General features: G+C 39.6%; 1 protein-coding gene across 3 annotated transcripts in view; it reads right to left on the bottom strand.

Moving 5' to 3' along the window:
* UGP2 (UDP-glucose pyrophosphorylase 2) overlaps positions 1-14,219 on the bottom strand; it is a 40,090-nt gene that overhangs the window by 11,070 nt on the left and 14,801 nt on the right. For all 3 annotated transcript variants that reach the window (XM_034764200.1, XM_034764199.1, XM_034764201.1), the window contains exon 4: positions 195-380. In XM_034764200.1, the coding sequence (XP_034620091.1) occupies positions 195-380 (186 nt within the window). The remainder of the gene's footprint in view (positions 1-194; positions 381-14,219) is intronic.

The following is a 14,219-nucleotide window of genomic DNA, read 5'->3' as shown; positions in this document are numbered from 1 at the left end:
GAACAGGTTTCCTACCTAGTAGGTCAGAGCAGTACCCCTCAGATGGCCCAGTTTCAATTTTTAATCGAATCAGATTAGTCAGTGGAAGTGTTTCTAAATTAGCAAGAATTTCAATAGGAGTTTTAGCCTATGCTCTGATTCACAAAGTATGTTGTTTCCACAATGGCTTTCAGAGCAGATCAAAAGTTTCTTACCTCAATCTGCTGAACTGTCAGGTCCAAGAAGGTGTTTTCATTCCGCACGCCGATAAGACTTTTTGGGCCTTTACAACCCATGCTAGTGCCCAAGCCACCATTTAGTTTCACTACAACCAGTTTGTTCAAGACTGAGGTGATGTTAACAGGCAACCCCCTGGCCCTTATCTTCTCATAGGGCTGAATCTGTAAGGAAGCAGCAATTTTAGAAGGTATTCAAGTAAATTTGTCAGAGGTGACTGAAATAAACTAACATCTTTTTGTAGCTCTTGTTACTCTTCCCCACTGCTAAGAAGGGATTTCTAAAGGAACAGGAAAATATATCATGTAATAGAAAGGCTGAACTCTGAACTACAACTCCTTGCCAAAGTTCTCAACTTTCGTGTGTTAGGAAGTTACTCACCCCACCCCCACCTCCACCCCCCTTCTCAAAATTTAAGAAGTTAATCTTCAACAATACCCAGATTTATTTGTGAGGCATCACTAGAGTGCCCAGCGTATTACAGACATGTAGGAAGATAAGGTTCCTACCCTAGTCAGCTTATAACACCACATACAATACAGTTTGTTAAAAAATAAAACACATTTTCCAAGAGGAGAGGTTATTTAATAGACAAAAGTGTCAAGGAAAGTTTAAGCTTTATTCAAATGCAGATACTCCTCATCACTTCCCTCTTCCAGCCCACAGGGAAAGTGGGCTGGGTACGAACAGAGGTAAGGAGTAGGTAGAGGATCAGGACTGCATCCCCCGACTTACAGTGGTCCACCCGAGGTCAGCAAGAGAACCTTTGTGAAGTTTTTTATATAAAAATAAAAGTCCAACCCACCCACCCCAATAGCGAGCCTTCCTACCAATTAAGTCACACCTTAGGAAGTCTCTCTCTGTGCAAGAAAAAGGTTTGACTTTTTCTTCCTTTTAAAAGCAGCTTACTCTTGCTGCAGTCTCTTGATGTTCTGTACTATGGTCACCAAAGCAAACAAGCAGAGCAGGCTAAGTTTTAAAAATTCTTTGCAAGAGTGTTTAATCAGATTAATGTTGGTTCTCGGTACTAGGCCTGATAATTTTTTTCCACCTTGCAGCAAAAATTCCAAAATGCTTCTAACCCTTCTATTTTCAGAGTATTCTCAGCCAATTCACTTCAAATTTTGCAGAAAAAGTTCTCTTGTTTTCAGAAAGAAACTATCAATTTTAAAGGCGATATGACTTTTCTAGATTCTGGGGTGAGTTGGTATGTATACAAAATTAGGCCTTATTAAAAAAAAACTCAGTTGTAACATCTTTAGAGAATGCCTACACACACACACACACACACACACACACAAATGGGAAGGTATTGTTAAAGTGACATAGTTGTTTTAATTGTTCTGGATTAATCTAATTCAGTGTTTCCCAAACTTGGGACGCCACTTGTGCAGGGAAAGCCCGTTGGGCTGGGCCGGTTTGTGTACCTGCCACATCCGCAGATCCGGCCGATCGCGGCTCCCACTGGCCGCGGTTCGCTGCTCCAGGCTAATGGGAGCTGCTGGAAGTGGTGCGGGCTGAGGGACGTACTGGCCACCACTTCCAGCAGCTCCCATTGGCCTGGAGCGGCGAACCGCGATCGGCCGGACCTGCGGACATGGCAGGTACACAAACCGGCCCGGCCCGCCAGGGGCTTTCCCTACACAAGCGGCGTCCCAACTTTGGGAAACACTGATCTAATAGAATAAGGCTATAGAATATTCTTCTACATTTTTTCTTTTGAAGGATGCTTTTTAGAGGATTAAAACATTACACAGATTATTTATGGCATTTGAAAAAATAAATAAATAAATCTGAATGCTTCAAAAACTTCCAGCACAATGACACAGAAATGACTTCAATTCTGGTTGGAATGTAGCAGAAATGCATCTGATTTATAACAAGACATGGACTAAATAAATTTGAGAACTTCATGTTCACTTTGGGTATGCTGGAGGAAGAGGGGGAAAAATGGAAAACAACATTACATGAGAACAAGAAGTTCATGTTCTGGTTGAGTGCAGAGGAAAAAAAAAAAAACTGTATTGCACAATTGATATTCCTGACCAATACAACGAGATGGTAGACTAGAAGGAAACTCTTACATTAGAGGAGTTCTGCCATTTACAACTAGGAAGGAGCTTGCTTTCCATTAAATGAACTTATCTTTTCTTAGTTGTCTAGTTAGTCATTGTGCCACAGCTACCTCGTTATTCAAACAGTGGAAGTTTGCCTAACCGAAGTGTCATAGTGCAATCTATTCTAGTTATTCCATTACCTTAGAACACTGGCCCAAGGCCAAATCTATTTATTCAACAGAAGTAATTGATTAACCATCTTTAAGGCAACATGCCAGTTTCCCTTCCTTTAAAAAATCTTAATAATGAAGTTTTGATGTTTAATATGCATGGGTATTTCAGTGGAGGAAATGGATAGTTTTAATGGATTTTTACATAAAAAGGGCATTTTAAATTGTGCTACAAGATTAGGAAGTTTACAAATGAGGGTGGACAGTGTCCTATACCCTATCACTAGGACTCATCACAGAACAACCTTAGCTACTGAATGGCTAGGTTTTGGAGAGTAAATAGCATATCTCAAACTTAAATTAAATTATGAAGTTTACCAAATGAAAACAGAGGAAATCTCTGTAACTTTAAGGGCTAGCAATTTACTTCTATAAATAAGAAAACTTAGATTTTCCTGCACAGTAGCATCAGTTATAGAGTTTCCTACTTGTCCTTGGTGTGTGGATTTTCCAAAGACTTGAGGGGGTAGTGCTCCCCAACACCCTTTGCTGCATGAAGGGAAGATCCAGGGAACAAGCCAAACCACTTATAAAAATATTCTTAAAAATTTTGTTTGAATAAGTTCCTCCTTACTTACCAACAAAATGAGAGTCCAGAGTTTATTACTCGTATAGCACCATATACGTATATGCTGCATTTACACCGCAAGTAATTATAGGCCTGTGAGTCTGACATTAATCCCAGGCCAAGATAACGGAGTGGCTGATATGGTACTGGATTAGTAAAGAATTAAAGGAGGGTAATATAATTAATGCCAATCAACATGGGTTTATAGAAAATAGATCCTGTCAATCTTTTTTATGAGGTAGAAAGTTTGTTTGATAAAGGAATAGTGTTGATGTAATACTTAGATTTATGTAAGCCATTTGACATGGACGCGCGTGACATTTTGATTAAAACAATGGAACAGTATAAAATTAACATAGCCAGTTTTTAATCCATTGAATATGTGCTGATAGGTCTTAAAATGTAATTGTAAACAAGGTAATCATCACAGAGCAGGTATGTTTCTAGTAGGGTCCTACAGGTATCAGTTCTTGGCCCTATGCTATTTCACATTTTTATTAGTGACCTGGAAGAAAACATAAAATCATCACTGGTAAAGTTTGCAGATAAGCACACAAATTAAGGGAGCAGTAAATAACAAAAAGGACAGGTCACTGACAGAGGGATCTGGATCACTTGGAAAACTGGGCGCAACCAAACAATATGCACTTTAATATGGCTAAATGTAAATGTACACATTTAGGAACAAAGAATACAGGCCATGCTTACAGGATAGGGGATTCTACCCTGGGACGCAGTGACTGAAAAAGATTTGGGGGTCGTGGTGGGTAACAGTTGAAGATGAGCTCCCAGTGCAATACTGCAGCCAAAAGGGCGAATGCAATCCTTGGATATATAAACATGGGAATCTCAAGTAGGAGTAGAGAGGTTATTTTACCTCTGTATTTGGCATGGGTGCAACCACTGCTGAAATACTGTGCCCAGTTCTGGTGTCCACAGTTCAAGAAGGATAATTGGAGAGTATTCAGAGAAGAGCCATGAGAATGATAAAAGGATTAGAAAGCATGCCTTATAGTGATAGATTGAGCTCCTTGAGTCTGTTCATCTTAACAAAGAGAAGGTTAAGGGGCGACATGATTATGTAAATACGTACACTGGGAACAAATATTTAATAATGGGCTCTTAATTCTAATAGAAAAAGGTATAACATATCCAATGGCTGAAAGCTAAATTCAGATGACCAGAAATAAGGCCTACATTTTTAAGGTAGGGTAATTAACTGCAACAATTTACCAAGGGTCATGGTAGAGTCTCCATCACCGACAATTTTTAAATCCAGATTGGATGTTTCTTCTAAAAGATATGCTCTAGAAATTATTTTGGGAAAGTTCTATGACCTGTACGTTACAGGAGGTCAGACTAGATTATCACAGTGGCACCTTCTGGCTTTGGAATCTAAAAAGTCAAGATGGAAAAGCTCTCCCAAAGATCGTAGTGTAAGTTGTCTCTCTTTCTGTTCTTGAGAGAACATATGAAGTGGTGAAGGGGATGAGGAATCAGTAAAGTAATACATACACAGAGATCCTCTCAGTGACTCGGCAGTGTGAAATTAGGAAATCAAATACTAGCTCTCAAAGTTTCAACCTGGAGATGCAAAGGCTCAGCTACTACTACTACTCTATTATATCAGTAATAAATCTGGAGTAACTCCATTATGAGAGTCACATCAAATTAACATTGCTCCTCCAGATTTCAACCTCCCTCCCTTGATATAAATGAGAACTGAATCTGGCCAAATACCTTACCTTACTTGTTAGTTAGCTTGTTTAAAGCAGTTATCCAGGAAAACCAACCTTAAAAACCCCACCCCCTCATTTAACAACTTTTTAAGAAAGAAAGATTAAGATGAATTTACTTAACTTTCCATTATAAATTAACTAAAGATGTTAAGCCTTCAGAAGCTAGTCACATTCTACATGCTAGAGAAAATGGAATGGTTCCTCAGAGGAACCAGCAGCATACACTTCTAAAACCTGCTCTCTGTTACTCCACAAAGATGGCTGTTTATTTTTGATATTGCAAATATAAGCCCAATGAATTTTCATCAAGATTCCTCTTAAGAAATTTAGAATTTAATGCCTCCATTATGTAGCAGAGCTTTCTAAATGGTATTTAAGTGATATTTAAGTGACGTAAAGATTAAAATATTCATACCCCCAAATCTTCTGTGAAGTGATACGTTTCAGATTTCAGATTCTAAGTACACTGCTGTAAACACAACAATCAGAGAAATTGATTGTTTCAGTTGTCTTTACCAGGAGATTGCAAATAAAACCACAAGCTGAACACTCAAACTTGTCAATTAAAACAAGCCTTTACATCTATGCCAGAGCGTAGTATCCTGATTTCTATTACTATAATCCGAGATTTCACACACTTAAATTAATGACTTCTGTAAACTACAGTAAAATCTTGAGACTATACATTTAACCAGAAGAACAAACCCATCTTTGTATCATCAGTCCTATAACAGGTTTAAACAAATCTAAGTGTCTTTTTACACCATCATCTAGAAAAGATTTATGGCAAGTTTGGGTTTTTTTTAAAAACTATACCAAAGACAGTGATTTATATATCCACTGAACCTAAAAAGTACATACTAAGTACTCTGGAAGGTCTAGTAGCATCCTGGTTTTTTGTGCATAAATGTGTGATTAGTAATAGATGAAACATCTGTTCCTTCATCAAGTCAGTAGGTGGAAAAGGGAGTAAACATTCAAGGAAAGTGATAGGTAAGCTTTCTAAAAAGAATGTGTGTGCACTATCCCCTAATGGTTTTAAGGATACTATCATGTAATCCAAGATTCAATTTCCATAGTGTCAAATAAAATCCCATACATTAGCCCTGATGCTTCCCGCCCTTTAAGCGGGTCAAAGGGAGTGGATGCAGGCTCAAAACAGCACTAATTCACCCCTAGGACTTCTACTCTTACTTCCCACTTCCCTCCCAAGGAATGGCAGAGGAGGAGGATGGGAAAATACAAACATTCAGCCAATTGCAGCTTGGCTTCTAAGGGTGGCATGTGCAATGGAGGGGGAGATTGGGGACTTTACATAAGTGGGGTCTTCAGAAAGCACTCCTCCTCACCCAGCAAGATTTTGGAGAACTCTCCGAAATTCAGGTTCCTAAATGACTCTTCTCCCGTAGGTGTAGGGCAAACTCATTTTAAACACACACAATCCTAGACTGTCACCGTGTGATCCAGAGGTTACAGCAAAGATTCAAATGTTGGTAATCTGGAATTTATCCTGAGTTCCAATCCAACTCAGCTATAAGCACCAACACAGAGCGCTGGGGGAATCCAAAGCAAGTAAAAGGTCACTAGAACGTGCCTCAGCCAGCCTACTAGAATAGCATCAACATCAAGTCTCCATGAAAGAGACAGCTCGAAGAACAACCGCAAAAATAAAAAGGGCCTTTTCATATTGCCCGTACAAGTACTTTATGTTGCAGAGTAACACAGTACAGTTCTTCATTAACAGGAACGTAATTGGCAATACCTAGGGTTATTCAACTAAAATTACGACAGAAGAGGCTTCCAAGTTCTGTAGAGTTGTTTTATTTATAGCCTAGGAAAAGAAGCTCATTTATTCCAGGGAGAGAGGTGCAGAGAATTAAGAGACTGATATTAGAAGTCCAAGTTTGTTTAAAAAAAAATTTTTTTAAATAGATACAGCCAGCTCACTGTAAAGTACATGGTAAAAGAAAGCATTTTAAACCAGCACCAATCAAAGCTAAACTCAGCTACTCAGGGAATGAATGATGGGGAAAGAACAGTTATACATAGTCGTGTTGCATTATTTTATGTTTATATTTAAATAGACATACACACTCTTTTGCTGGATTATGTGGAGCAGTGTAAGGCATTCTTGGTGGCAATGCTATTTGAGTCAAGCAGCAGGAGAATTTTTGTAGATTTTGAGAGCCATAGAATTTTACCCAGTAACTCTTGTATCAAGCCCATGGCTTTGGGTCAAGTTAGAGGAGAGAGTTTGAATGCCAAGCATGGTTACTCGGTTACTGCAGTTACACTTCAAAGGAAAAGAGAACTTGGATGCTTTAGAACAGGGGTGGGCAATAATTTTCGCAGGGGGGCCACTCCACGAATTTTGGTAAGTCGCCGCAGGCTGCACATTTCTATTATATTAATGGAGGGGGGTGTGGAGTCTGGGAGGGAGTTTGGTGCAGGAGGGGGCTCCAGGCTGGGGCAGGAGATTGGGGGGCAGGGTCTGGGAATGAGTTTGGGTGTAGGAGCGGGTTCTGACCTGGCGCAGGGGGGTTGGGGTGCGAGGTACAGGCTCTAGCTGGAAGGCGCTTACCACAGGTGGCTCCCGGCCAGCGGCAGGCAGCAGGGCTCAGGCAGGCTGCCTGCATTCCGTGGTCCCAGGCCGCTCCTGGAAGCGACTGCGGCAGGCTGCTGCTGGCACGTCTCTGCGTGCCCCTTGGAGGGTGGGGGACAGTGGGTCTCCGTGCACTGCCCGCATCCACAAACACTGCCCCTGCGGGCCATATTTTGCCCACCCCTGCTTTAGAATGAGCTTCAAAGAAGACTGCCATCTAGCCATCCTGGTCAAACTACAAGTGATCCATTTGTTGGGAGGAAAAGGACATAAACAAGTCCATGAATTCTAAAATATTAGAAACTGTAATAATGCAGTTTTCACAAGTCAAGCAACCAAGCTTTCATAAACAACATTTGACCTTAGGCATTATCATACTGTATCAGACCAGTGGTTCATCTACTCCAGTATCCTGTCTATAACAGTGACCAGTATTAGATGCTTCACAGTAGGTTTGAAACAAAATGCATATAAACCTGGCGTAAGACAAGTTTCACACAACATACCAGCACAATTAAAAGTCCCCTACATCTTTTCCCCCCTTGCAGACTTTCAAGTATAGCTGGTTATTCAAGAAACCCGACTCATCTCCCCAGCACACTCCTCAGAGCTAGATCCTCCCATAAGGGGAGGAATTACCAGCCAAAAGCAGTAAGGACACAGAAGGCGTGGGGGGAATGAACTGAAATGCATTGTTCCCCTTCCCCAGAATTCATTCCACACGGAGTGGCAAAGTCTAGAGATTGCCATCCCCTTGGAAGCCATGGGAATCGCCCAGCATATAACAATGACTAGCATATTAGCATTATCCCTTACAAAAATCTCCACCTCCTCCAGAGGAAAGGGTTCAAGTCCAGCTGAAAACAGGGCCTCAGTCTGTGGTATTAGCCCAGCCCCCACCCTTTCCACATACAAGGCAGCCAAGCATGTGCTTGAGTGACACCTGAGAGTGCTCAGAACTCCCTCTGCAGTGTCTTTTTAATGCTATCCCCCCTGCATGGAAGAATGCTATCCCTCCCCTTGCCAGAGGGTGATTATTTGGAAACTGCACAATTTGAAATTAACAGAAGTTCCAATCACTTTTGCAGAAAGGATGAGTTGGCTACAGCTATCAAAGATCAGCACCAGAACGCCCCACATTTGGGAGCAAACCACAAGGGTTGGCCAGAAAGCAGTTGCATGGCATGGAGAAGGTCTCTTCTGTTGAGCAGATAATGGCCAATGCTAGAGAAACACCACCAATATGTTTGGACTTTATAAGGAGTGTATGTGCAGGGAAACCCTTTAGCAATGTTATCCGGGACCTAGGTGGCATAAGTAAGATCCTTGCAAGGGTCTTTGTTATGAGCAGGTTTTCAAAACATTAACATGCCAAACCATGGACAGAATGTGATCTTTATCCCTGATGGCAGTCCCTCTGTGCTATTTCAAATGCACATCCGTTCAGGAATACCATCTGTTCATAGCAAATTTATTCTGTCCCTAGTTCATCTATTCTGCTATATTTTCAAGAGGAAGCACACAGAATAAATGGAAGAGGCAGGACTCAGGATACGGTAACTTCACCGCACGCAGGATGTATCTGAATAAACTACAAATGGGAGGGAAGCCTGAAGGTTGCAAGTATGGATTTGTCAAAAAACCACGAGTGACTTAAACAGCATAAGAGGGCATTTATACAAGAAAGTGGAAAGACTGATGAGAGGACAGCTACCTGATTCTGAATGTGTGTTTAGGAAAAGCAGCAAACCGACATCTGCTTTCTGCAATTCCTACCTAAATGACTTGTCAAAAAATGCTGCATCCTTAGATCATTTCACTCAGCTCTTATACACAGCACTATCTTATTACCCACCCATGAGCATGCTAAGTGCTTCACTGAAATGCACAGGAAATCAATTCCTGCTCTAAGGAGCTTACATTATAAACACTGGATATGACAGACAAGTGAAGACAGAGACATACTGAGAACAGAAGGGACAAGGAAGGTCATGATTTACAGAAATAAGATTACTCATTTTAGACCTATATACTTCTTGGCAATGCAGAAGTTGGGGGGGGGGGGGATTTAAGCTACATTTATTTTTTTTTAAGGCAATGCTGATGTGTATTTTTTAGGAGTGATGTGAATGAGGTAAGGCTCAGAGTTTGACTAATAGATTTTACAAGTTTGTTCCAAGTGTAAGGGGCAATGTGGATGAAGGCATAGAGATATCTGTGGGAGACAAAGGGAGCACTGAGACTGGCATCACAGGCAGAGTGGAGAGGAACACAGCACCCATGTTGGTCAATGTGTACACTGAGGGCATTTTTTTAAAAATAGGGTATAATAATGTGTTAAGATTCAACTCTAGAGGACTGCTTGAGTAATAGCACAAGATGGATACAATCAACTATCTTGTCCTCAACCCTGGGAAACATAAGACTACTTGCTAGTGGGTAGGAGTTGTTGATATTGGTTCTGTTCCTTCGTAACTTAATTTATTGAGATGAATTCAAGTAGTAGGCAAGTTTAAGTATATTTTTGATATTCAGTCATGTCCTTATCAAAATCAGTGTATCACAAGCCCCTCCCACGCCCAAATCATGCAGGCTGTTCCCCTCACACCCCAGGTGACCTCACCATATCAACATACCACCTCAGGACTCCATTAACGCAATTCCCTCCCAGTAGATTTTCCAGCAGGCCTTTTCCATCACTTGCAATTTATGCAGAATGAAGTGCCAGGCTTACTCAAGTAGGATTAAGTTACATCCCTCTCTCCATCCCTCCCATGTTCTTTACTCTGGCTTTCTAAAAAGAGCTAGACTAACGTTAAGTTGATCCTCTTCTTCCTTACGGCTCCAAATAGGAATAGGTCCTAGCTGTAAAACTGGAGCCTTCTGACAGAACGTTAGGAAAAAAACTTTTATTAATTTCCTATTAATTAACCTTTACTGTCACGGCCCCTAGGGTGTTAAGCTTTCCCAAAACTGGTATTTGTTTCATCCCTGACCTCCATATTTTTCATGCCTCCTCATCCCTGGGAGTTTATTATAAAGCTATCATCATCCCGTTTGATTTATAAACAAGTTTAATGATTGCTTTAGTATATTTTTATAATGTACTGTTATGGAATGTTCCAGACATGTTGGCAGAGGGAACTGAATACCCACCAATGCAACCAGAACTCCTGGGCAACTCCTTGTCAGCACATGGCAGCTCAATTAGAAATTCTGTTCCTGTTGAGCTCAGATATGCCATTAAGCAGAAGCTCTCATTGAAACGTCATTTTTACATAGCTGGTGAACTTTGTAAACTTCCTTGTTTTCATGGCTCTACTCCTTTTGGAAATTTCAAAACACAACCAAGTAGCAGGAGAAATTAAACCACCACAAAGGCATATGACATTTGAATTGTTTACAGGCTTTTAAGTCATTTAAAAACTCATGCACTCAAGTTTTCCAGCTCTGCACATCTTGAACTCCATCAAATATGGGTCAAGATTATAAATGCCAGAGTTCTCATAGGTTTAAAAAAAGACCACGTACCAAATCGATTCAACAATAATCAAAGGCACCAGTTCTCATTAGGGATACTACAATAAACCATATTTGGAGTTTTGAGGTCAAAGTGTTTGAGATACAACATTCCCAAGTCAAAAGTCAGGAATTTTCAAGAAACTGATTGTTTGAAAAAAAAAAAAAAAAAATCAAAAACTGTCATAACTAATGCTTTGTCAGATTTCAAACAAACTTCCCAAAGAGACAGCCTCTGGCATAACCACCTCTACATAAGCAGCTTTGGCAAAATCTTGGGGAAGGAATGTGTGTGTTAAAATATGAGTTGGACACAACAGAAAGTTAGTCACAACTTTAATTATGGAAGACTTATCTCTAGAAGAAAGGAGATCAATGAAAAAGCTGAGAGCATAACAGTGCTAAAGACACACATACAGATTTCTCCCTTTCTCCACAAGTAAACATTACTCATGAAGAACTCAGTGTTCAAGTCCGTATCCTGAGGCTTTTCTAAAATTATATCTTCATCCCTGCTTTTGAGTTACCTAATGTTCCACTGCTTAGATCAACTTCTGTGAGAACAGAATTATCAATATTTATCTAACAAATGCCCTAGCCATGCTCACTAGCACAGAACATCACTATAGAAGTGATATTCAGTAGAAATATGTTTTATATGACCAGCTTTCATTCTCTGTACATCTGAAAGTCCTTTAGAAAAAAGTAATGGGTTAAACATTGATAGCGTACCAAAAGGTTAGACAAACAGAGAATAGCTCTCAGCCTTGGACAGCAGAACTGCAACTTAGAAAGTCAGGGTGTAGAATTTATTCCCTGTATCTTTTTGAAAGTGCGGAGAGATTTAGATTCCACTGAGCCCATCACATATCAACTCAAGAAATCGCTGTGATCCATTTTATCCCAAGGATGGCAACTATCACATAGTATTGTTAGCACCTAATGTTAGCACTGAATGACTCCAAGTTTTCATAGATTCCAAGGCCAGAAGGAACTATTATGATAATCTAGTCTAGCCTGTGCTCTACAGGAGGTCATAGAACAACCCCAAGATATTTCCTTGGGCAGATCTTTTAGAAAAAGATCCAATACTGATTTAAAAATGGTCAGTGATGGAGAATCCACCATAACCCTCGGTAAATTGTTGCAATGATTAATTTACCCTTGTCTAAAAATTTAGGCCTTATTTCCAGTCATCTGAACTCGACTTCCCGACACTGGATTGCATTATACCTTTCTCCGTTAGATTGAAGAGCCCATTCTTGATATTTGTTCCCTGTGTAGTTATTTATCTCCTGTAATCAAGTCACCCCTTAACCTTCTCTTTGTTAAACTAAATAGATTGAGCTCCTTGAATCTATCACAATATGGTAGATTTTCTAATCCTTTGATCATTCTCATGGCTCTTCTCTGAACCCTCTCCAATTTATCAACATTTTTCTTGAACTGTGGGCACCAGAACTGGACACAGTATTCCAGCAGCAGTTCCACCTGTGCCAAATACAGAGGTAAAATAAACTCTCTATTCCTACCCAAGATTCCCTGTTTATGCAACCAAGGATTGCATTTGCACTTTTGGCCACAGCATTGCACTGGGAGCTCATCTTCAGCTGTTATCCATCAGGACCCCCAAATCTTTTTCAGAATCACTGCTTCCCCCATCCTGTAAGTACAGCATACATTGTGTTCCTAGATTTATACATTTAGCCATATTAAAACATATACTGTTTGCTTGCATCCAGCTCTCTCTGTATCAGTAATCTGTCCTCTTCATCATTTACCGCTTCCCCCAATTTGTGTGTCATCTCCAAACTTTATCAGTAATGATTTTATGTTTTCTTCCAGGTCATTGATAAAAATATTAAATAGCATAGTAGAAACACACCCGTTCGGTGGTGGTACTCCATTCACAATTACATTTTGAGACCTATCAGTTAGCCAGTTTTTAATCAATTTAATGTGTGCGATGTTAATTTTATATCATTGTAGGTTTTCAATCAATCAACTCAAATGCCTTACAGAAGTCTAAGTTTGTTACATCAACATTATTGCCTTTATCAACAAAACTTGTAATCTTATAAAAAAAATATATCAAGTTAGTTCGACAAGATCTATTTTCTATAAACCCATGTTGATTGGAATTAATTATATTACCCTCCTTTAATTCTTATTAATCAAGTCCCATATCAGCCACTCCATTATCTTGCTCAGGGTTGCTGTCAGATTGACAGTTCTCTAACTACCCAGTCGTCCCATATATCCTCTTTATATAGTGGCACAACATTCACTTTCTTTCAGTCTTCAAGAACTTCCTGGTGACTTACTGATTTATTTTTTTTCTTCAGTAACAGTCCAGTGAGTTCCTGAACCAGCTCTTTGAAAACTCTTGGATACAAGTTTTCTAGAGCTGCAAATTTAAAAATATCTAACTTTAGTAGCTGCTGTTTAACATCTTCCTAAAATACTTGTGGAATGAAGATAGTTGTTCCCTCTCGCCAAACACAGAACAGAAATGTATTGAACACTTTGCCTTTTCTCCTCTATTATTGATAATTCTACTATTTCTACCTAGTAATGGACCAATACCAGTTAGGATGCCTTTTGTTCCTTATATACTTAAACTCTGTATTGTCCTTAACTCTGCTGGCCATAGATTTCTCATGTCCCTTTGCTTCCCTTTTCCCAATTTTCTACAATTCTCAGCTTCTGATTTATATTCATTACTCTCTACTTCCCCTTTCTTCCATTTATTTATTTTTATAGCAGCCTTCATTTGCACTCTAAGTCACATTGGTGTTTTAATCAATATGGCTTTCTATCTCGATTGTGGCTTTTTGGCATCTAGTAAAGTATTCTTACAAAATTTCTAATTATTCATATTTATCTGATTAAATTCTTCCTCCTAGCTGATTTAGCTCATAGTTGTTTCCACCTTTGTGAAATTGGCCATATTAAAAGCACGACATACATATAACTGGTCTGGACTTTATTCTGTTTGCACATTAAAAATGTGATAAGGTCACAACCACTTGTACCTAAGTTACTATAAATTTTTAGTTGTGTTCAGTTCCTCTTTCTTGGTCAAGGGGAGGTGTAATGTATAATTCCTCTGAGTTGGATATAACACTTTTTTTTAGTTAGGAAACTCATCTATAATATTTAGAAATTTCAAGGATGTTTTAGTATCAGAAACATGAGACATCCAGCATAGATCACTTAAATTGAAGTCCCCTGGGATCATGTAGCTTTTTTTTCCCTTCACATTGTAAATAGGTGAGTAAGGAGCCA

Source organism: Trachemys scripta, chromosome 3, assembly GCF_013100865.1.
Source record: "Trachemys scripta elegans isolate TJP31775 chromosome 3, CAS_Tse_1.0, whole genome shotgun sequence".
In the NCBI taxonomy this organism is placed as follows: domain Eukaryota; kingdom Metazoa; phylum Chordata; order Testudines; family Emydidae; genus Trachemys; species Trachemys scripta.
The sequence above is the reverse complement of the archived record's forward strand: the minus strand, read 5'-3'. Positions and strand labels throughout refer to the sequence as shown.